This window comes from Cyprinus carpio, chromosome B2 (genome assembly GCF_018340385.1).
Source record: "Cyprinus carpio isolate SPL01 chromosome B2, ASM1834038v1, whole genome shotgun sequence".
In the NCBI taxonomy this organism is placed as follows: domain Eukaryota; kingdom Metazoa; phylum Chordata; class Actinopteri; order Cypriniformes; family Cyprinidae; genus Cyprinus; species Cyprinus carpio.
Window position 1 is genome coordinate 24,241,067 of NC_056598.1, and position 21,604 is coordinate 24,262,670.

A 21,604-nucleotide genomic window follows, 5' to 3' on the forward strand; every position below is an offset into this window, starting at 1 on the left:
CGCCCCGTCTCTGTACCATTTATGGTGGAAAAGATAAGAAAGTATCTCACAGGAGGGGCCTATAAGGTGCTGCAAGCCTTTTGCTCCAGTTGTGTTAACTTCAGCCTACTACAGCAGAGACCTCGCTAACACGACGTTTTTTTTAACGTCGTATAACGATCGTTAAGGTAATAAATTAAGTCAATAAATTATTAAAAACTATAAATATAGCTTACTTTTCGATGTTAAATCTGAGACTATGAGACTAATTAAGCACATCTGTTTATCAGTTTCATAATGATTAATGACCTTTAGATTTGAGGTCAAATAAAGTCTGTTGCCTACCTATTTTATAAACTTTTGAGATTTGACACAATGTTTAAACAACATGCACTGTTCGGCAACGTAAAAAATGTTGTTATACTGCTTTTCTCGCAGTCATGGCATGTGGCAGGCTCATGTCCGCTCCGGTGTGTCCCATTGAAAATGATGAAAATGGGCAGCTGCATGTGAGAAAAGAGGCCAAAGACATTCTGGATGGGATCACTGAGCCGGTGGTGGTGGTGTCTGTGGTGGGACTCTACCATACGGGGAAATCTTACCTTATGAACCGCCTGGCAGGACAACAGTCTGGTGAGAGAAAATGCTTTAGCCTCAGACCAATGGCAGGAATGAGTAAATAAGACCATTTTATGATTATTTTAGGCAAAATGTCTGAAAAAAGCATAAGCACAACAACTAGTAATATGATCACTGTTGACCAATAGGTGGCACTGTTACAAAATTAAAGTGGCATGGTCAGTGTGGTGACAGTTTGGTGTCAATATGTCAAATATTTGGAGAGATACAGCCTGAGATGCAGTATGGCACTATGCATAAAATTTGTAGCGGCGCTGTACGAAAACGGTTTCGTCTATCGACACGAAATCCAAAACCTTTTGTCAGCATAGTCTGAAGATCATCTGACTCGATTTTGGTGAAAATCGGACCAACGGTTGATGAGGAGTGCCAAAAAGTAGGTTTTCAACATACATCAAAATGGCAGACAGTAAGTTCGGCTTATTATGACATAATTGACATGTATGTTGTCGGCATGACCCCAGGAATATTTTGAGACCAGTTTCATTACAATAGGTCAATGCAATCAAAAGTTATTAGGATTAATGTAAATTTCATAATTAAGAATTAATGAATGGTTTATTACTCCAGACCAATAGATGGTGCTGTTACCAAATTGATGTGGCGTGATCAATTTGAGGTGACAATGGCACATACAAAGTTTGGTGTAAATATGTCAAAGCTTTGCAGAGATACAGCCTCCAGATACATTTTGGCATCTTTCCAACAAATTCGTTGGTGCGTTGAACGAAAACCGTTTCGTATATCGACACGAAATCCATAACTTTTTGCCAGCATTGTCTGAAGATGATCTGAGTCACATTTGGTGAAAATTGGACTAATGGTCTAGGAGGAGTTTGAAAAAGTAGGTTTTCAACATGAATCAAAATGGCAGGAACTTTGGCCAATTTTGTCATAATTGGTATCAATGTTCTCGGCATGACCCAAAGAATATAGCGAGACCGTTTTCATTCCAATAGTCCAATTTATTCAAACGTTATTAGCATTTTTGTAAAGTCATAGCCTCAGGCTATGCTTGTTAAAGCCAACAAGGAAGTGACTAAAACTGTAATTCATCGGCTGGCCGCTTGAGGCTGGCTGCAAAAGGGAGTCAGTCCCATAGAATCCACATGTTAAAATGCCAACTTTACAGCAGAAAAAAACATGTTTACAGCCTGGTTCAAAAAATTATTTTGGTCTATTTAGCTAATTTTGCCCTTCATGACAACTGTGAGGGGGGTGAATTTTTTATAAGTCATCCGTTTAAATTATATTAAGCCTTAAAGTTCTGCATAATTAAGGGCATGGCCACTTGAGTGACAGGTGGATTGCCGCTGCTGACAATGCCGTCGCGTTAGGTGGGCATGGCTTCAGCAGCCAACTCCCGCCTTTTTGCCCATTTTCGATTATTCGGGAGAGTCGCGCGGTGATGTGCTGCCAAGATGGCGACGGCCCGCTCTGCACTCTTTGAGCTTCAAAACCACTCTTCAGGAGTCTATGGGTGACGTCACGGACACTATGTCCATGTTTTTATACAGTCTATGGTTATAACACACACCAGGTTTGGTCTCAATACGGCAAACCATTGCCGAGATATAGCCTCACATGCATTTTTGCGTGCTTTTCGTTAAATTTGTTCGAATGTCATTCGAGAACTGCTGGTCGAATCAACTTGAATTGCATAACTATTTGCCAGCATGGTCTGAAGATGATCTGACCCAATTTTGGTGAGAATCAGACAAACCGTCTAGGACGAGTTCGAAAAAGTATGTTTTTCGAACATTTATAAATAGAAAAAAAACTAAACCTTGCAATTTTTGAATTCTGGGGTTTATCCGACTTGGCATGGACTAAGGATTCAGAGAAAAATAAAGTTTTCTTTCTGTCCCTTAAGGTTCAAAAGTTATTAGCATAAAGGAATTGAAAATTTGGACAAGTGGTGGCGCTAGAGAGTTGGAGTTAGAGACTCCAGATTTGCTATGGTTAATGTTGACACTGTCCTCTATAGGTTTGCCAAATTTCACAACTTTCCCGCATGCGGTTCTATGGGCTGCCATAGACTTGCGGCGGAAGAAAAAGGAAGAGTAATAAGAAGAAGAATCCTAACGGATACAATAGGTTCCTACGCACCCTCTGTGCTTGGCCCCTAATAAAGCAATATAGCAAACAGAGCAATATAAAAATAAAACCATAAAATAAGAGTAATGGGTGAATGATTGTGTTTGTGTCCAGATGCGCTACTTTCCTGCTATTTATACACTTTTTTTTTTTTTTTTTTTTTTTACATTGCATATGCATTTAAATGTAACATGCATTTGTCATCTTGGATAATTATGTCATTGTGACTGTCTCAGGCTTTGCTCTTGGCAGCACTATTGAATCAAAGACTAAAGGCATCTGGATGTGGTGTGTCCCTCACCCCTATGAAGAAGGACAAACTCTGGTTCTGCTGGACACAGAGGGACTTGGTGACGTGAGGAAGGTAGGAGAGAAACAGATAAGCAATGATGTTTTCATAGCAAATATCTCCATTGAATCAAAAATATACATTAATTTCAGCATAAGTAACTTATATTTGTCCACTTACTGTAACTGACAGTCTCTTAATATTTCAGGGGGATGAGAAACACGATACATGGATCTTCTGTCTGGCTGTTCTTCTCAGCAGCACTCTAGTGTACAACAGCTTAGGGGTCATTGACAACACAGCACTAGAAAAGCTGCAGTATCCTTCTCACACAATAAAAACAAAACATGCACATACAATGCAATAGATTGAAAACAATCTCTCATAGCACCAGTGTTACTCCTCCTGAACTGCACTGAATGTAGCTATGTTACAGAGTTGACAGAGAACATTCGTGTGAAGGCAGAAGAGAGTCAAGATGAGGAAAAGTCAGCAGATTTCATGCGTGTTTTTCCATCATTTGTCTGGGCTGTTCGTGACTTCACTCTGGAACTGAAAATAGGAAACGAGCCAATAACATCAGACGAGTATCTGGAGAGTGCACTGACACTCAAATCAGTTGAGGCATTACACATACACAGTAAAGCAATATACACTATCCATTCATTACATTCAGCTGTGCCTTATTAGATCACAAAATTAAATTAAAATCTCTGCTCAAAAACCCCACCCCCCGTTTGAGAACCAGTTTTAGCAGATGCTAAAGAACATGGGAGAATAAGCTGGTCTATGCTGTTCTATTCAGCAAGGAATAGTAATTGTTTTAAATATAATACAAATTATTACTGCTTGTTTGTAATGTTATTTCTTATTTTAGGCTGTTCGCCTCAGACTGAGCAGTATAACCTGCCCCGTCGATGTCTGCGCCATTTCTTTGCGGTTAGGAAGTGCTTTGTCGAGTACACAAAACATGAGAAGAATGGAAGAGCTGACTGAGAAAGATCTGGATTCAGAGTTCCTTGAGCAGGCAAACATATTCTGCCATTACATTTATGAGTGTGCAGATCCAAAAACCGTCAGCGGAGGACGTGTAATTACTGGAACAGGTGTGTACTTTCATACAGTAAAAGAACTTGCAGAAAACAAATGTTGAAGTGAATCTTCTAATCTCTTTTTAGACACATGACATCCAGCAATCTAATTTTTAGTGATGCAATATATATTGGTTTCTATTTCTATTGTTTTTTTTTGTTGTTGTTGTTTTTAAATTGGTTGGTATTATTGACTTTCTAAAGGTGCTGTAAGTGATATCTGCTCCACTAGCAGCAAATATGACACTAATGATGTCTTCCAAACACATAGTACTGCTCTAATCTCTTTTCTCAAATTTTGGGTGTTGTTCCAAAATCGCTTGCATAATCTGTGTTCCACAATCTGTGTTTTTGTCAGCTCTGGGTAATCTTGCTGAGGTTTATGTAGAGGCGATCCGCAGCGGGAATGTTCCGTGTCTGGAGAACGCAGTGGTGTCTCTGGCTAAGATCCAGAACGTCCGTGCAGTGGATGAGGCCCTCCAGTTCTACATGATAGAGATGCTTAAGATGGCTCTGCTTCCAATGCGCCCAGAAGAGCTGTCCGACATCCACACAGATGTAGAGAAGAAGGCCATTGAAGTTTTCATCACCATGTCCTTCAATGACAATGACCAGATCTACCAACGGGAGCTCATGGTAAAGTACCTGCTGACACAAAAAGCTCAAATGAGCAGTATGTCTATGCAAACGTAGAGTACAAATTTAAGTTCATCACATTTTATCTGTTTCTTTCATTTGTTTTAGGGGAAAATTCATGATGAATATCAGCAGTTGTTGCAGCAGAATCAGGAAGAATCTATCAAGCAGTGTAAAGCTGTTCTGCATGAGGTGTTTGATACACTGGAAAAAGGTGTTTTTGATGGATCATACCTGAAATCTGGAGGATACCGACAATACAGAGACATGCTCGGACATCTGACCAATGACTACAGGGCAAGAACACGCTCACAAATAATGGTACATTTCACACATGCATGCTTTGCTATAGATGGTTACAACAGCACTGATCAACATCTTTAATGCTGATAAAGATTAAAAATAACATGCAGTCATGAAACAAAGATTTAGAATTGTTCATTCCATTGGGTCTGTTAAAGACTGTTAAGAATGTTAAGACTCGGGACCTCTTATTAAAGTTCTACTGCTACTCTAGTGATCACAGCTGTCCAAAAATAAATAAATATACCAAAAAAACATATTTCAGTTAATCTAATTTGTATATTTCTTTCAATTAAATTATTTTTTAATAGTTTTAGTAGCAAGAACAAAATTTATGGATTACTTACAGCACATTTTAAATGATACCAGTCTTTTTTCTACAGAGTGAAGAAGTGTTGAGCAAGTTTTTGAAAGAAAAGGAAGATATTGGAAATATGATTCTACAAGCTGATCAATCTCTCAGTGAAGCAGAACAGGAAAAAGAGGGTACAGCTCAAATCAGCTGCACACTTCTGTCATTCAACCATCAGTCAAAGCTCTCAGTGATACACAAGACAAACTCAGCAATTGATTTTGAATCAGAATTGGTTCATTATACTGTCTCTCTCTTTCTTAATACAGTGCAGAGGTTGAAGAATGAGATTCTAGAGCAGCGGCAAAGAGGTCTAGAGGAACAGAACCGGTTACAGGATCGGGTGTTTAAAGACATGCAGAGAACCCATAAGGAACATGTAGATCAGATCATTCGTCAAATGGAAAGAGAGCAGGAGAGAATGAGGAGAGACAATGAACGAGTCCTGGAAGCCAAACTAAGAGTAAGAACAGGACACTTTCTTTCAAAACATGTACTTTGCTGTGTTCCAGAGAAGTCACCTTCAAAGGTCAAAGTCATGGTTAGCAATTCTTTCACCGGTGGCTGTTTTTTGGTTTGTATTGCAGGAGAAGGATGCTCTTCTACAGAAGAATTTACAGGAGCAAGCCTCCCACATGCAGAGGCAGATTGACAGCTTAAGATCAGAAATGAATAAAGAAGAGAAGTCAAAACCATCCACAGTCAGCCGGATTATGGATGGTATCGGTGCCACAACAGAATTGATCTTGCCGGGCTTTGTTAGCCGTGGTCTGTCTGCAGTCTCGAAATGGTTCAAATAAGGACAGTTTTTGCACAAAGTGAGTACTGTATGCTTCTCTCACATATGCCATTCACTCTAAAGGGCTGTTCACAATTAGTGTCCACACCAACAAACAATCATCTGCCATTTTACATGCTCAAGCTCTTTTAATTTCAGGTGGATTCCGATCGGCTGTCAATGTTTTTCTCATTCATCAGCTGGGGAAAAAAAATCATTCTGAAAGTGCCACTGTCATGCAATAGTGTGGATTTTGCAATTAAATTTTTTTTAATTCTGAATGATTTTTAAAACTTAATCATCAGTTATCATCCTTGGAGCAGGTGATCCTGGTGTAAAAATACTTTGAAAATCTGTCAAAATACTAGTATTATTGTCTTGGAAAAAAATACCACAAAAAAAGCCCAGAGAGATTATAAATGTATCATTCCCTCTGTACTTAGTTAAAAATAACCACTTGATTTCATGGATCCACGAATCAGTTTACAGAAGAGATTTTGTGATGCAGTTAAACCGGTTGATCTCATAGAGATTCTGCTGATCAGCCTTTTATTTAAGAGATCTGATTAAATGACTACATAAAAGACTACATAAAATGTCCTGTATATTATATATATATATATATATATATATATATATATATATATATATATATATATATATATACTGCATTGCATAAGCTCATACACTCAGTGCGGTCATGTATGTAATGACCCGTCTTAAAGTTCAGAGGCAGACATCAGCCTCCTGAGTGTGTCTGATGACTCCGCTCGAATCCAGGGCTCCGTAGTGGCTGTATCAAAAGAGCTGGGCCTTCCAGGAGACTGCAGGGTAAAATGCTCATCACCACGATTTGCTTCATCGTCATCATCCGAGCAGCCTCCTAAACACATAATTGAAACAAGTTGTGCATCTCTAGAATCATAAAACATACACAGAGACAAACACACATACCTGCTGTGGTGTTGTGACGGCTGAAGGCTTGTAGTCCCTTCATCCTGGGAGTGTTTGTGTCTCTGAGCTTCCTCATATGGAAGGACTGCAGCTGCACTGGCTTCCTCTCTGCAGCCTAAACCCACATATACACGGTTTATTATTTCATGCTTTATGATGATTAAAGTAAAGTCATCTATGAAGGTAAAATGACGTCAAAAATATTTGCATACACAGGGTAATATTTGTGGAAGTGTACATAAGACTGTAGGCATAAATTAAATTTGCATGCGCAAGAGAAGCTTTGTAAAGGTGTAAATCGCGTTTCAAGCGTAAGAAAAAAATTATTTGCAGCATTTTACTGTTACTTTTATGTGTATGTTAAAAGTACCATTCCGGCAGCAAGAATGATCCTCAACTAAATGAAGATTAATGTCTTGGCGTATGATGTGTTTATTGTACCAATCAGATAAGAGTAAATGGAGAGTCAGCGAGAGCCTCATTTAATTGGCTACAAGAAGGTGGTGGACACACCCTCCCTTAACGCTTGCAAAACTCAGTGAGTGAGAGAATCGTGCCAAAATTGTAAGCGCAGAGAAAAGAAAGACGGAGCTGTACATATCAGATTATTTCAGGAACTTTGCACAACATTCACAACAGGTCATTTAGACATTTGCAACAGTTTGTTTTTTTTACACACAGATTTGTTCTATGCAGTCAATCTGTTTTGCAGTTCTTTAAACTGTTGTTTTTGCTTGCAAATCACTGTTCACAGGCTTGCAGTGCTTTTGACCATCTTTTGGTGAAAAAAACGTGCCAAAAGTGAAAGCGTGGAAAAATGGAAGTCAGAAGCATGCAGATCATATTTATTTTGCTTTAGCATGAAGCTGCAGTTTCACAATACATGAATTACACTTACAAGTAAGAGTAAAATGCTGCAAATCATTTTTTCTTACGCTTGAAAAGCAATTTACACCTTTACAAAGCTTCTCTTGCGCATGCAAATTTAATTTACGTGTACAGTCTTATGTACACTTCCACAAATATTACCCTATGTATGCAAATCTTTTTGAGGTCATTTTACCTTCATAGTCATCATATATAAATTATGCATATGTATCTCAGGGAAAAAAGCTATATAACTATATGTTAGTTACTTCAAGGTAGTAAGCCTATGGTGATTACCGCTCTGGACATCCTCTCATCTGACTTCATGAGGTGCATCCTGGGATGCTACCAGTATTAAACCATAACTAAATTGTTCTCATGTGGTGGCCACTTGTTGGCTGCCTTTCCTTCACTGTCTACTAAAATATATTCAAAAGCAATATTTTAAAAACAACAAAACTATGCAAATATATTGTGAGCAGAACATTATTTGATCATTTAACTTTTTTATTTTTATAATATATAAATGACCAAAAAATGCCTTTTTTGTTTGTTTTAAAGGGTTGAAATATTGCATATCATGAACTGTGCAAAAAAAAAAAATTTTAATCGGATAACTACACGTCTGTCTAAAATATCTAAAATCGAATAAATGAAGAAATACATGATGCATGAAGAAAAAACTGAAAATAAAATGCAATAGCATGCAATCCTATCTTTTTTTTTGAGTCTGTATGTCACTATAGAGACATATGTTTAGATGTTTCAGTGTGAATTACCTGCAGGTTTGCTAGTCTGCGTCGCTCTCGTGCAGACAGTTTAGCAGATTTCCTCTCAACATCTGGAGGAACTGGGAAAGCAATTCCATTCTGATCTAATGACAAATAATACGACAACTGTACACCAGCAGCTAGCAATCAGCAGTGTGTATTCAAACAAATAAACTGATATATGAGAAAGTGAAATTGAAATTGTATAACACTATGAAAATAAACATCATCTTGTGAAATGTTGTTGATAAAGTGTGTTCATATTTTTCTTTAAAATAAATCTCACTTGGTTTGATGTTTTCTTACAAAATGGAAAGACATTTATACATTTTTAAGTTTCCCTTTAAGTGTCCAAACTAATTTTGTGGCCACTGTATATAATACAGTATTTTTTATTTTTTTTGGTTACACTCATTAAACAGTTAAAGAAGTTTGAAGTTTGTGATCCCACCAATAAATTCACTTTCTGACAGAAGCACAGATCCTCTTCCCCCCTCAACATCTCTGTTCCTCTGTGTGAAAGAAAAACAGAACTGTCATGTTAAACATCATTCAGTACTGATGGAGCTGCTTCTAGTACTGCAGAACACAACGGAAATAACAAGCACAGGAAATAACAAGCACGTCTTACATTCATAGGAAAACTTACAGACTGCCTTGTTCTAGCAAGAGGCATAAAGGCATCTGAAAAAAAAAAAGGTGTCAGTTCTACACAAAAGATGGATTCACATAAGACCAAACATTAATTAAGCTCATTTCACAGTCATATTTATTTTTGCTGACAACAAATGACTTTAGTATGATTATGTTTACACTTGTAAACTAATATTTATTTCAGTTATTATAATCCTCATGGCTCAGATTTATATTGGTATTAGCTAGCCAGTTCTTACCCCTGTACATGATGTCATCGGCTCCCTTTGAGCTGATTGGCTCAGTGCCACGGGTGGAGGGGCCTCGCACAGGCATACGCAAACGAGCCATGTCAAACACTTCCGTCCTGTGCCTGCAAACACACACATAAAGCGCTATATTGTAAAAAGAGTCAAAGTTAAAGACATTGTTAGGCATGCTGGAGTGCCTGCAACTGCATTAGTTATGATTATTCACAATACTGTGAGTTTAAGAGATCACAGACGATTACTGATCCTCATTAACTGGAAAGAGTTTCAAGTGATGTGAAGTCTATAAAAAACAGTTTAGCTCAGTACAACTGTTTTGACCTGCTGTATTCATGTACATGTTGACTAATTATTAAAACATCCCTTTACTGTTGGACTTAAACATTACATTTAAACATCATCAAAATAACTGTACAGTACCTGTCAGTGAAAGGGGAGGGAAAATGCTCCCACTCCGTCTGCAAAAGCTGCTCCTCCAGACGCCGCTGTTCACTGCGCAGACGTCTTCTTAATGCACACAGCTCATTAACAACCTCACTTCTGTCCTCTGAAAACAACAAATACAGTAAACCCTCCAAAAATATGTGAGGATGTGGTATTAGCTAGTTTAAGTCAAATATACTTAACCAAAAACCAAAACTTATCTACTGACCAGAACTACAGAAAAAATGCTTTAGGGACAAAATATTTACAATGTTAGTTAAACCTGAAATCACCCAAATTTAGGGGATCTTTGATAATTAATAATGGCTTAATAATTTTTAATTCAAATCTGCAAATTGCAAATCATTTCTGTAAAGGTTTAGGATTAGGATGTAGCAAATATTGTTAGATAATATATAAACACAAAAAGCCAATAGGACATCTCCTTCATGATACAGAATGTGTATATGTATGAGTGTTTACTCTCTGTTCTCTGGTTGTTTCTGTTTTCTGGAGACTGAGGAGCCCGAAGTGCAGAGAAATCCTGGAAAATATGTAGCCATTAGTGAGTGAGAAGTGAACATGGTTGTTTGAGTTTTGATAATTAGACTGAGGGTTTGGTTACAAGCTCTTGAGAAGATAATCATAGTTGCTAGATCTGCATAACAGAACTAGCCCACTAACACTATTACAAATAGCAAAACTCAAAATATGCCACACCCATAACCTAAAATATGTATTTTATAGTCACTGTTATGTGTTATACACAATTTTATACACATGAAGTGAACATGAGCATTTGTAATGTATGTCTGTTCCAATAAAGGCAGTTTTTGTTACCGTAGCATTTGAAGGGTTGCGGTGTTTATTTTGTAGGGTAGGGATAGGAGGGGATGGTGCACGCTGAACTTAAAAAAATGATGACAATACTGTCACACACTCACTACATCTAGAGATATTTTCAGCAAATTTAGCTTAAATATATGCAGTGTTACATAGCTCATTCCAGTAAATTTCACTTTCAGACACCTGTTGCAGTCGTATTTGTCTCTCTTGCGCTTCCTGTTTTCTTACAGCTGCTTTCTCTTTCTCTTCTTCTTCTTTTTTCTTTTTCTCTGCATCCCTCCGTCTCTCTTCCACAAGACGAGCAAGTTCTTCATTCTTCAGTTTTTGCTGCAAAAAGATAAGGCTACTTAAAGTTAGCAGAGCTGGTCACTGAGATGGTCTGAGGTCATCAGAAGAGCTCACAATAATGCACTGTAAAAAATTCAACTCGACAACATGCATTTAATGGCATTTCCTTAATCACTTAAATTACCTTTATTTGGATGGAAAATGTGATTTGAAGTGAACAATTATCACATTATTACATTGTGCATCTCTGAAATAAGACGGGCAGGAGTGCATGTGTGTCTGTCTGACCTCCAGCACTCTGCGTTTTCTGCTCTCCTGCTCCTCTTCATACTCTCTCCTGATTTTCTCTCTCTGTTCTGCCAGTCGTCTGTCCTCCCTCTCCTCTTCTGCCCTCATCCGCTCTCTCTCCTCTGCCTGCATCCTTTGCTTTTCTTCTATCTAATGTCACAGACACACACATGAAAAATCAGTTTATATACAGGTACAGTGGAATCCAAAAATGTTAAAACTGAATCACACTAAAATCTGTGATACAATATTTATAATTTATAAATATATGTATGAATGTGAAAAGTCTGTGTATTCAGTGGTCAGCATTTGAAGTGGATCAAAAAAGTTAATCAAAGTTGTCCTAAGACAAGAACACATTTTGATTTTAGGTTTTAGGATAACTTTGATTAAAGGTTTTGATCCACTTCAAATGTTGACTACTGCTTACACTACCGTTCATAAGTCTGGTGTTGTGTTGGTAATATTTTTTAATATATTTTTAAAAGAAGTCACTTAAGCTCACCAAGGCTGCATTTACAGTATTTGGTCAAAATGCAGTAAAACATTAATGTTGTGAAATATTACAATTTAAAACAACTGTTTTCTACTTCTACTTGTTTTTTAAAATGCTATTTATTCATGTGATGGCAAAGCTAAATTTTCAGCATCATTACTCCAGTCTTCAGTGTCACATGATTTTCAGAAATCATTCTTATATACTGATTTGGTGCTCAAGAAAAAGTTATTTCTGTAATCAATTTTGAAATCAGTTTTATATATATACAGGTCCTTCTCAAAAAATTAGCATATTGTGAAAAAGTTCATTATTTTCCATAATGTAATGATAAAAATTAAACTTTCATATATTTTAGATTCATTGCACACCTACTGAAATATTTCAGGTCTTTTATTTGTTTTAATACTGATGATTTTGGCATACAGCTCATGAAAACCCAAAATTCCTATCTCAAAAAAATTAGCATATTTCATCCGACCAATAAAAGAAAAGTGTTTTTAATACAAAAAAAGTCAACCTTCAAATAATTATGTTCAGTTATGCACTCAATACTTGGTCGGGAATCCTTTTGCAGAAATGACTGCTTCAATGCGGCGTGGCATGGAGGCAATCAGCCTGTGGCACTGCTGAGGTGTTATGGAGGCCCAGGATGCTTCGATAGCGGCATTAAGGTCATCCAGAGTGTTGGGTCTTGCGTCTCTCAACTTTCTCTTCACAATATCCCACAGATTCTCTATGGGGTTCAGGTCAGGAGAGTTGGCAGGCCAATTGAGCACAGTAATACCATGGTCAGTAAACCATTTACCAGTGGTTTTGGCACTGTGAGCAGGTGCCAGGTCGTGCTGAAAAACGAAATCTTCATCTCCATAAAGCTTTTCAGCAGATGGAAGCATTAAGTGCTCCAAAATCTCCTGATAGCTAGCTGCATTGACCCTGCCCTTGATAAAACACAGTGGACCAACACCAGCAGCTGACATGGCACCCCAAACCATCACTGACTGTGGGTACTTGACACTGGACTTCAGGCATTTGGGCATTTCCTTCTCCCCAGTCTTCCTCCAGACTCTGGCACCTTGATTTCCGAATGACATGCAAAATTTGCTTTCATCCGAAAAAAGTACTTCGGACCACTGAGCAACAGTCCAGTGCTGCTTCTCTGTAGCCCAGGTCAGGGGCTTCTGCCGCTGTTTCTGGTTCAAAAGCACACGCCTGTGCACGGTGACTCTGGATGTTTCTACTCCAGACTCAGTCCACTGCTTCCGCAGGTCCCCCAAGGTCTGGAATTGGTCCTTCTTCACAATCTTCCTCAGGGTCCGGTCACCGCGTCTCGTTGTGCAGCGAGAGTTTTTTGCCACACTTTTTCCTTCCCACAGACTTCCCACTGAGGTGCCTTGATACAGCACTCTGGGAACAGCCTATTCGTTCAGAAATTTCTTTGTGTGTCTTACCCTCTCGCTTGAGGGTGTCAATGATCCTTCTGGGTTAACCTCTTACCCATGATTGCGGTTTTGAGTAATGAACCAGGCTGGGAGTTTTTAAAAGCCTCAGGAATCTTTTGCAGGTGTTTAGAGTTAATTAGTTGATTCAGATGATTAGGTTAATAGCTCGTTTAGAGAACCTTTTCATGATATGCTAATTTTTTTGAGATAGGAATTTTGGGTTTTCATGAGCTGTATGCCAAAATCATCAGTATTAAAACAATAAAATACCTGAAATATTTCAGTTGGTGTGCAATGAATCTAAAATATATGAAAGTTTAATTTCTATCATTACATTATGGAAAATAATGAACTTTTTCATAATATGCTAATTTTTTGAGAAGGACCTGTATGTATATATATATATATATATATATATATATATATAATATATATATATAAACTCTTTTTTTTTTTATCCTACAAACCCAAAACTTGATCAGCAGTGCATGTGTGTACCTGCTGTCTCAGGTAAGCTTTGTATTGGTCTTGCTCCAGTAGTTGCTGGGGTGACAGGTTCTGATTAAACACATTTCCTCTTGCAAACTGTGGAGTGTGTGTCTCAACAAATCCTAAATACACACATTCAGCTTGAGGATGTAAACAATCACTAAAGACACATCATGCATGTTTGTATGTAAACGAAAACATGTGTGTTAGCATGTTACCTGGCCTCTCCGGTCTTTGTGGTGGTGGTGCTGCAGCTGCTACATTCAAAAGATGCATCTGCTTCAGATCAGCTACACACACACACACACACACACAAACACACAATTTCTATAGTCACATGTTTCATAACTAACAGGCTAACGGGAGATTAAATCATAATAAATGAATTATACTGATTAGATTTCCAGTGCTGTCTCTGAGTGGTGCACCAGCTCCACCTCTTCCCCAGGGTTCATATGCTCTCATATCGGCTTCAAGTTCAGCTTCCAGTCTTCGCTTCTCCTCTCTGTCCACCCTCCTCTGTGCGGCCCGCTCCTCTATCTACTCACATTGCACACAAACAAACAGCCTAATGAGATTTCTAATGCTCTTTTTCATGTTGGAGGTTAGAATAAAGCTATGCAAACCTACTGTTCATGAAGACACACCCACTTTCGACTATGTCATTAAGAAATACTGTTTAATATGTAATAAGGACACACCCCTCAGTGAATATGTAATAGCACACCTGTTTTCTGAGCTCTTCTTTATAGCTGAGGCTGTCCATCTTTCCGTGATGTGCAGGAAACGCTAAAAGACCTGAACCTACAACTTCATTCTCACCCACAATCCTCCTGAAACACACAACAAGTACAAATACACCCCAAAAACAAGATGTGTATTAATTGTCTGTATACAGGCATATAGTTTAAAAGCGTGTCTTTGACAGTGAGAAAAAAATAGCTTGGGTTATAAATTCAAAACTAGCCCAATGATGAATCATAAATAGCCCAAAACAACTCCAATGATGCTATCTCAAATATAAGTATACTCAAAATATGACAATCCCCTAACTAAAATACATTATTTACAGTCACAGTTATGTGTCAACATTTTATGGGAAGAAATATATATGTATTTGCCAATATTAGGTACAGTCAAAGAGCTACAAAGTTAACAAGATCCAACAACTGCTACTAGGCAGTAACTTCTGATGTTACTGCCTGTTTCGAAAATACCCACAACTTATGATCAGAAATGTGTCTGGAAAATTGCATATTTCTGAGTGTTTGTGTCGGTTGCACTCTTACTGTCTGTGAGTGCTTCTGCTGTGTGGACTGAGTGGGTGTGGCTCTCCTGATGATGTTGAAAAAGAAACTCCCGTTATAGGGCAATCTGTGGAAACACACACACAGAGAGAGAGAGAGAGAGAGAGAGTAATGATGTAGCACCAGTAGGAATCTTATGATAAATGTATTTAAAAATTGGTTTTCATGCTAAGTAGATTCACCTAGTTTTGAATCAGGATCCAGAATACCCAACACAGTGCCAAAATTATTTACAGCACAAAAGTAAACAAATGTGATTCATAAACATTGATGCACCTACTCTCTGCACCCAATATTTCACTACACAAAACCGCAAGTAAACTCATATTTAACGTAATCTACTGTGTCATATGTGTGTCTTACAGGCTCTACTGGGACTCAGCAAACTCTCAGCATCATTATTTGGAGTCTTATAGGCCTCTGTAAGGAATGGGAGTTGAGTAGGGACAAAAGGCATCCTACAGAAAAAACAAAAACATGTTTGTGAGCTTGAAGAACAGCATGTGCAAATATGTGTTTTGTGTTGCACTTATGTATATCCATATATACCTGCATGGAGACAGAGGGTCTGCCCTGTATTGGAGAACACCATCAGGAGGCTCGGCAGTGTCCAGTCGGATGATGTCATCCCTTGGTTGCTTTCTGTACGCAGACGCCTCACTCACAAAGAGCTGCTTTAAAGATAAAGGTCAGAAAATCAGCACAAGAATGTCAACAAATATGTGCACCCACAAACACACACATTGTTACCTTTTTCTCAGCATCTGTTGAAACTCTCAGGTCCAGTTCCTTCTCCCTAAAGAAAGTTGAATTACAGGGGTTCAAGAGAGGGGCATGAATGTTCTGCCCAACATATCTTTTGTGTTCCACAGAAGAAAGAAAATTGGGTTTGGAGCGTCATGAGAGTTTTTATTTTTGGGCGAATTATCAATTTTTTATTTTTTTATGTTTCTTATGAGGTAACAAACGATTAATTGCAATTAATCACATCCAAAATAAAGGTTTTTGTTTACATATTTGTATGTGTACTGTGTATAGTATGTAAATACACACATATACATTATATATTTTGAAAATATTTACATGTACATATTTATATTCTTATATTTTATATTATATATACACATGCATGTGTTTGTATTTATTTATACTTAATAAATATACACAGTACACACACACACATTATGTAAACAAAAACTTTTACTTTTGTATGCGATTAATCGTAATAAATCCTTTGACAAATATAAAGATTTAAACTAAATACACCAGTCAGACTATTACACATGAACACACACTAGGGCTGTCCAGAAAAAAAATAGAATTTCGAATATTCGTCGAATTTTAAAGGTGCTGTATGTAAGATTTTGACTGCACTAAAGCATAAAAATACCATAATATGTTTGCAGATATTTAAGAAACATGCTAAGTTATACTTGTTTATCTGAAAATCAATGTTACAGTCAGTTATTCTCCTTTATACTACTGGGCCGTTGAATGCTCAAATCTGATTGGCTGACCAACGTTCTGAGGTGTGCAATTATTTCTGGGAAATACACGGCGAACGTAGTTCCAGGCAGCTCTCTTGACCGTATTACAGTTCCATATCACTTCGTATAGTAAAACTGTAATAATGGAATTTACAGGACTAACAAAAACAACAACATGACAGACGATTTTCCGAAAGTAAATACACATGACATTTCTCTAGCGAGGTTATAACAGCGCTATTTCAGAACACTGTTGAGGGACGCACAGAGGTAGACTAATTCACAGAAGCGCTCTCTCTCTTTTTCTTTCCCTTTCTCTGTGTCTCTCTCTCTCTCTCGCTCTCTTTCTAATAACTTCATTAATAACTGCATTAGAATGCAATCAACGGCTCAAGCCTCCATTACAAGCTTTAAAATTACGTTTTGGAACCAGCAAAAGAGGCATTGGATGAGATGCGAAAGAAATAATCATATTTACAATAGCAATTTTAAGTACAAAAACCGGACAAATCCCTTTAAATATATAATCTGATCGATGTCTTGAGGTGTGGTAACCGTAGTATAAGCACATTGATGTATATGTATATAAGCGTCGTGGCCGCATTAACACCTCAGGTGTGCATTATTATTCTAATAATTCAACGGCCCGTCGTCAACGGCCCGTCGCCTTATTTGAAAATGTGCGTTCGGTATTTGTTTTGGTTTGTGAAGCCCACCCACTGCCAGTTTACCCAATTGTATTTTGGCACCCCGGGTTGCCAGTTGGCGGAAAACAGAGCGTATTTCATTTAATTCATGGTCAAGTGCACTCGTTCCTGTTTGTGTCCTCAATCTGGCAACCTGTGTGTCAAGTCTGAGGAGGAGGGGCCGGGTGAAAAAACCCTCTCCAATATTTTGAATTTTGACTGCAATACCTAATTCAACCACTCAGTGTCAATCCTACATACAGCACCTTTAAATAAAAATACACATTTTTCCATTTGAATTTTAGGTGTGCATCAGGCAACCTTATCAGAGGCACACAGGTATCATTGCACTTTAATGCTTTTTTTAACCTATCCAGTTGAACCCACTGGATGCGGTGCTGCTCATTCAAAATATTGCAGAAAAAGAGAACATCAATGCGGAGATGTTGTTGTTTTCGTCAAAACTGAAACCAAGCCATTCACACAGAACATATATTTTTCGCATTTTCTAGAGGGACATCTATCACTGTTGCACTCACACAAGACAGCCGCATGTTTAGAAAGCCATGTAAAATTTAAGTTAAACTTTTAAAAAACATGTCTCGAGACTTTATGGCGGTTTTTCTGCATCAGCGTAATTAATTATATATGGTTTATAAACATTATTTTTAACACTATGCACTTGTGTTATTTTATTGCTTTGAAGAAACGTGCATTAGTAATATTTTGATCGATGCACCCTCTTGAAGCCTCAGGAGAGATCCAAAAGCTTTTTACCCCCTAACAGAAATTGTGCTTTTTTGAGTATTTGAATATTAATAATATTTTAGTACAAAATTTGAATTTAGTTTTTCCGCCATTTTGACAGCCCTAACACACACCTCCTCCTGTGACTCTGTTTCTCTGCGATTTGTTCCTGTAGTTCACGTCTATAACGCTCCTTTTTCCTCTGCAGTGTGCCCTCCAGACCCACTGCACCTGTCAAACAAAATCAGCCATGTCAGAAGCCTGAGCCTTAAAATCACTTAAATGGATGAATATCCTTGTCATCATTTACATTTCCCAAACTGTATGACTTTCTTTCTTCCGCAGAACAAAAAAGAAAGATTAGGAGAACATTGGGAACCTACTTTTTTGGAAACTATTTTCGTGCCCACTGACTTCCAAAGTATGGAAAAACATTGTTCCACAGTCTTGCGATAGTGAATAAATGATGACAGAATTTTCATTGCTGGGTGATATATTGCTTTAAAATCAAATCAGAATTATTCTCCATCGAGCAAAGCAATGAAACATCACTTCTCCAGTTATTAAGCTAATCAGAGTAGTAAAAAGGACCTCTAACCAATCAGAATCGTGATACTAAACTCATACCTATTAAAAGTCCTGTGGTGCAAACTGTGTCCCGACTGGCCTCAGATACAGATCTTTCATTGGCTTGGGTCGCAGCCGTTGTCGACATTCTACAGCAGTGAAGTGAACAACAGTGAAGGAGAAGAGATGAATGTGGGTGAAATCTATCCTGCCATTTAAAAAACTAATTATACTGCCAGTTTTCCAATTCTGTAAATCTAATCAGTGTATGCATCTTATACCTGTTTCTGTGCTGTAGTTTGCTTGTTTGATGTCCTGTCTCTGTGAACAATTCTCCCTCTTATGAGAAAGAGAGAGAAAGAAATAAAGATGACACTATTAATATATATGCATAAATTATATAAATAAATATATAGGTGAATAAAAAAATCAGAATCAGCCCATAAAGAATAAAATGAACTCAAGGGTCACCAACTGTAAACATCTTTCCCTCTGTCTCTGTCCTCACCTGTTTGCTGTCCTGGTGTCTCTCTCTCTCTGATGTCGCCTCCCTTGCAAAAGCATGAGTTCTTCATCACTGCAGTCTTCCTCAGAGCTACACACACCCCATCCCAGCCCACACACATCTGTAAGGGTGGCCACATCCCTCACACGGACCGTCTGAAAAAGTGAGCGAGAGAGATTTGTCCTTATAAAACAGTACTTTTGCATGGTACAGTAATACTATCAGACAGTAATATCATGGTCATGTATGATACTCTAGCAGGTGATGTGGCTTTTCTAATGAAGTAGTTCAGAAGAAGTTGGAAGAGATGGAGGGGAGTTGGGCAGCGTCAAAAACGCCATTTTGCCATGTAGTATATAATACAATAGTAATGTTTAGTAAGTGTAAAAAACATTGCACGATACATATAATCATATTGTATCAGAATACTCAGCTGTTCGACATGACAGCAAATATAACAGATAAGAAAGTGACAGACACAGAAGGGAAACCTCAACCTCACAAAACTGTGAGGTACAGTACAGAAGGAGGGAAACCGAAACGATCATGCTTTTGACCCAATAGTGTACCCTGGGTATTCGTCTTCTCTCTTGAACTGTGTGAATGTCACCAGCTTCCCAGTGATCTTTCTGCAAGAGTCACAAAGATGGTGAGAAATAAGATTCTGAATCTGTAGGTTTCTATTGTGTTCGTACTGGTTTTGCCATTGTGTCTCACCTCTGCCTTGTATTTCCTGTAATCATTCCTGAGTTCCTCTTGCAGTTTGTGTTTCTTTCTCTCATATTCCTCTCCGAGTGGCAAGCTTACTCCATCTACATAATGAAATTTCACATACACACCTTGAAAACCAGGTATACATATAACCCAAATTAATTTACAACCATATTAAATTGCAAACAAAGCTGTACCTTGCTGACTTGCGTGTGGAGGGTTGTTCTCTTTCTGGAAAACGTGGCCTGTCCGCCTCTAATACATTAATATTTAACAACATTATAGATGAAGACCAGTCACACACATTCTCTTTATCCCCATCATTAACTCTCTCTCTCACCCTCATCTCCATGTAAGGGGGCTCCTGTTCCAGACATGCCTTCTCCTCTGCTATCTTCGATTTCTGATCTTCCAGAAACTTCTCCAACACCTCATCCATCTTGAGCACGTGCAAAATATTAATGCAAAGCAGATCAAACATAAACTACAGTTCTACAGCGCCACCTGTAGATACATATTATTTTACATTATACCAGGAACACTTTACAGTAAGGTCCCATTATTTAATGTGTTAATGCATGTACTATAGTTAACTAAAAAAGTTTTGGTTACACTTTTTTTTTTATTTTAAGGTGTCCTTGTTACAGTGTAATTATACATTTAAGTTCTGAGTAATTTTAATTAACCACGTGTACTTACTGTATGGTTAGGGTTAGGATTATGGTTTGGCTTAGTTTTACTTGCATGTGTAATTATGCATAATTTATTGTTATTACAATTACAAGTCCATGCAACGTGTAACAAGGTCACATTAAAATAAAGTTACAACAGTTTTTACTGTATTTGTTCCTCTTTGATATTTAATAATACTGATTAATACAACTACTTTTAATATGGCTTTAGAAGTAGTTAATGTAGTTAACAAATGGAAACTGTAGTGTTACCACAATATCTATTATGTATCTTTATTTATAGCTACAACACGTCACACGTTACACACCTCTCTGAATTCCTTCTGGTGCTGAAACTCAGTTTAATCTTCTCTGAACACATCTGCACTTCCACTCCACAAAACAATCATTTCATCAGATCACATCGATATTAGGCATGCTAATAAAGTTACTGAAGTGCGTTGTTTATTTATTAAATCTAAGGCGTTATCTGATACAAACTCTATTCCGAACTAGTAATCTCAATAGAAAATGTAGCCTACTGTCCTGGTGGGTAAAGGTAATAAATCTGATATCTGGATCTGTCCATAAATTGGAAATAATCACTGTTTTAAATGAACTGTATATTTATCCAATGTGTTAATCGGTTCATAATCTCATCTCTTGTCCGGTCAAAGTGAACAGAGCTCCGCTATTATTGCTCTCTTCCAGTCTTCCTGTCTTTCACTTCCTCTCTTCCGCTATTCCTCTTTTCCTCTCGCAGCTGCTGATTTATATAACGCGTGGATGGGCAGAAGCGGAAACGGCTGCTCGGTCGTGACGTTTTCTAGGCCAACCCGGAATGGGGCCATGGGCTTAAAACCTTTTCTTTTACTGTCTATGTTTAAAACGGAGGTTTTAAAAATAAATAAAAAGTAAATCAATTAAATTTCGCTTTGTTCATTTCACAAAATTAGGTATTGTTGTGTAAAAAAAAAATATCATGTGTTTTTCT

At 37.7% G+C, this 21,604-nt stretch overlaps 1 protein-coding gene and 1 pseudogene across 1 annotated transcript; one reads left to right on the forward strand and one right to left on the reverse strand.

The window, feature by feature from the left end:
* Nucleotide 1: 1 nt before the first annotated feature.
* LOC109049699 lies at nt 2-6,369 on the forward strand (annotated as a pseudogene).
* A 454-nt stretch (nt 6,370-6,823) lies between these two features.
* LOC109049719 (centrosome and spindle pole-associated protein 1-like) lies at nt 6,824-21,478 on the reverse strand. The gene is made up of 28 exons (XM_042718756.1): nt 20,940-21,478; nt 20,280-20,378; nt 20,137-20,194; nt 19,946-20,040; nt 19,798-19,857; nt 19,232-19,383; nt 19,005-19,064; nt 18,784-18,872; nt 18,291-18,387; nt 15,987-16,032; nt 15,786-15,910; nt 15,600-15,694; nt 15,219-15,303; nt 14,657-14,762; nt 14,322-14,469; nt 14,148-14,219; nt 13,939-14,051; nt 11,503-11,652; nt 11,110-11,253; nt 10,921-10,989; nt 10,564-10,624; nt 10,078-10,204; nt 9,649-9,761; nt 9,405-9,439; nt 9,207-9,267; nt 8,765-8,859; nt 7,119-7,233; nt 6,824-7,047 (listed from the first exon to the last, which is right to left on the reverse strand). Exons 2-28 carry the CDS (start codon nt 20,376-20,378, stop codon nt 6,884-6,886), a joined length of 2,634 nt encoding a protein of 877 aa, XP_042574690.1. The 5' UTR covers nt 20,940-21,478; the 3' UTR covers nt 6,824-6,883.
* Between the last annotated feature and the right edge of the window lie 126 nt (nt 21,479-21,604).

Bases quoted from the DNA above. Each gene is read 5' to 3' on its own strand.
- LOC109049719 (XM_042718756.1), bottom strand. From the start codon at position 20,378: ATGGATGAGGTGTTGGAGAAGTTTCTGGAAGATCAGAAATCGAAGATA. The intron at 11,653-13,938 runs GTACACACATGC...CTGTGACATTAG, and splicing joins AAGCTTACCTGAGACAGCAG to ATAGAAGAAAAGCAAAGGAT. The intron at 9,268-9,404 runs GTAAGTTTTCCT...TCTTTCACACAG, and splicing joins TTGCTAGAACAAGGCAGTCT to AGGAACAGAGATGTTGAGGG.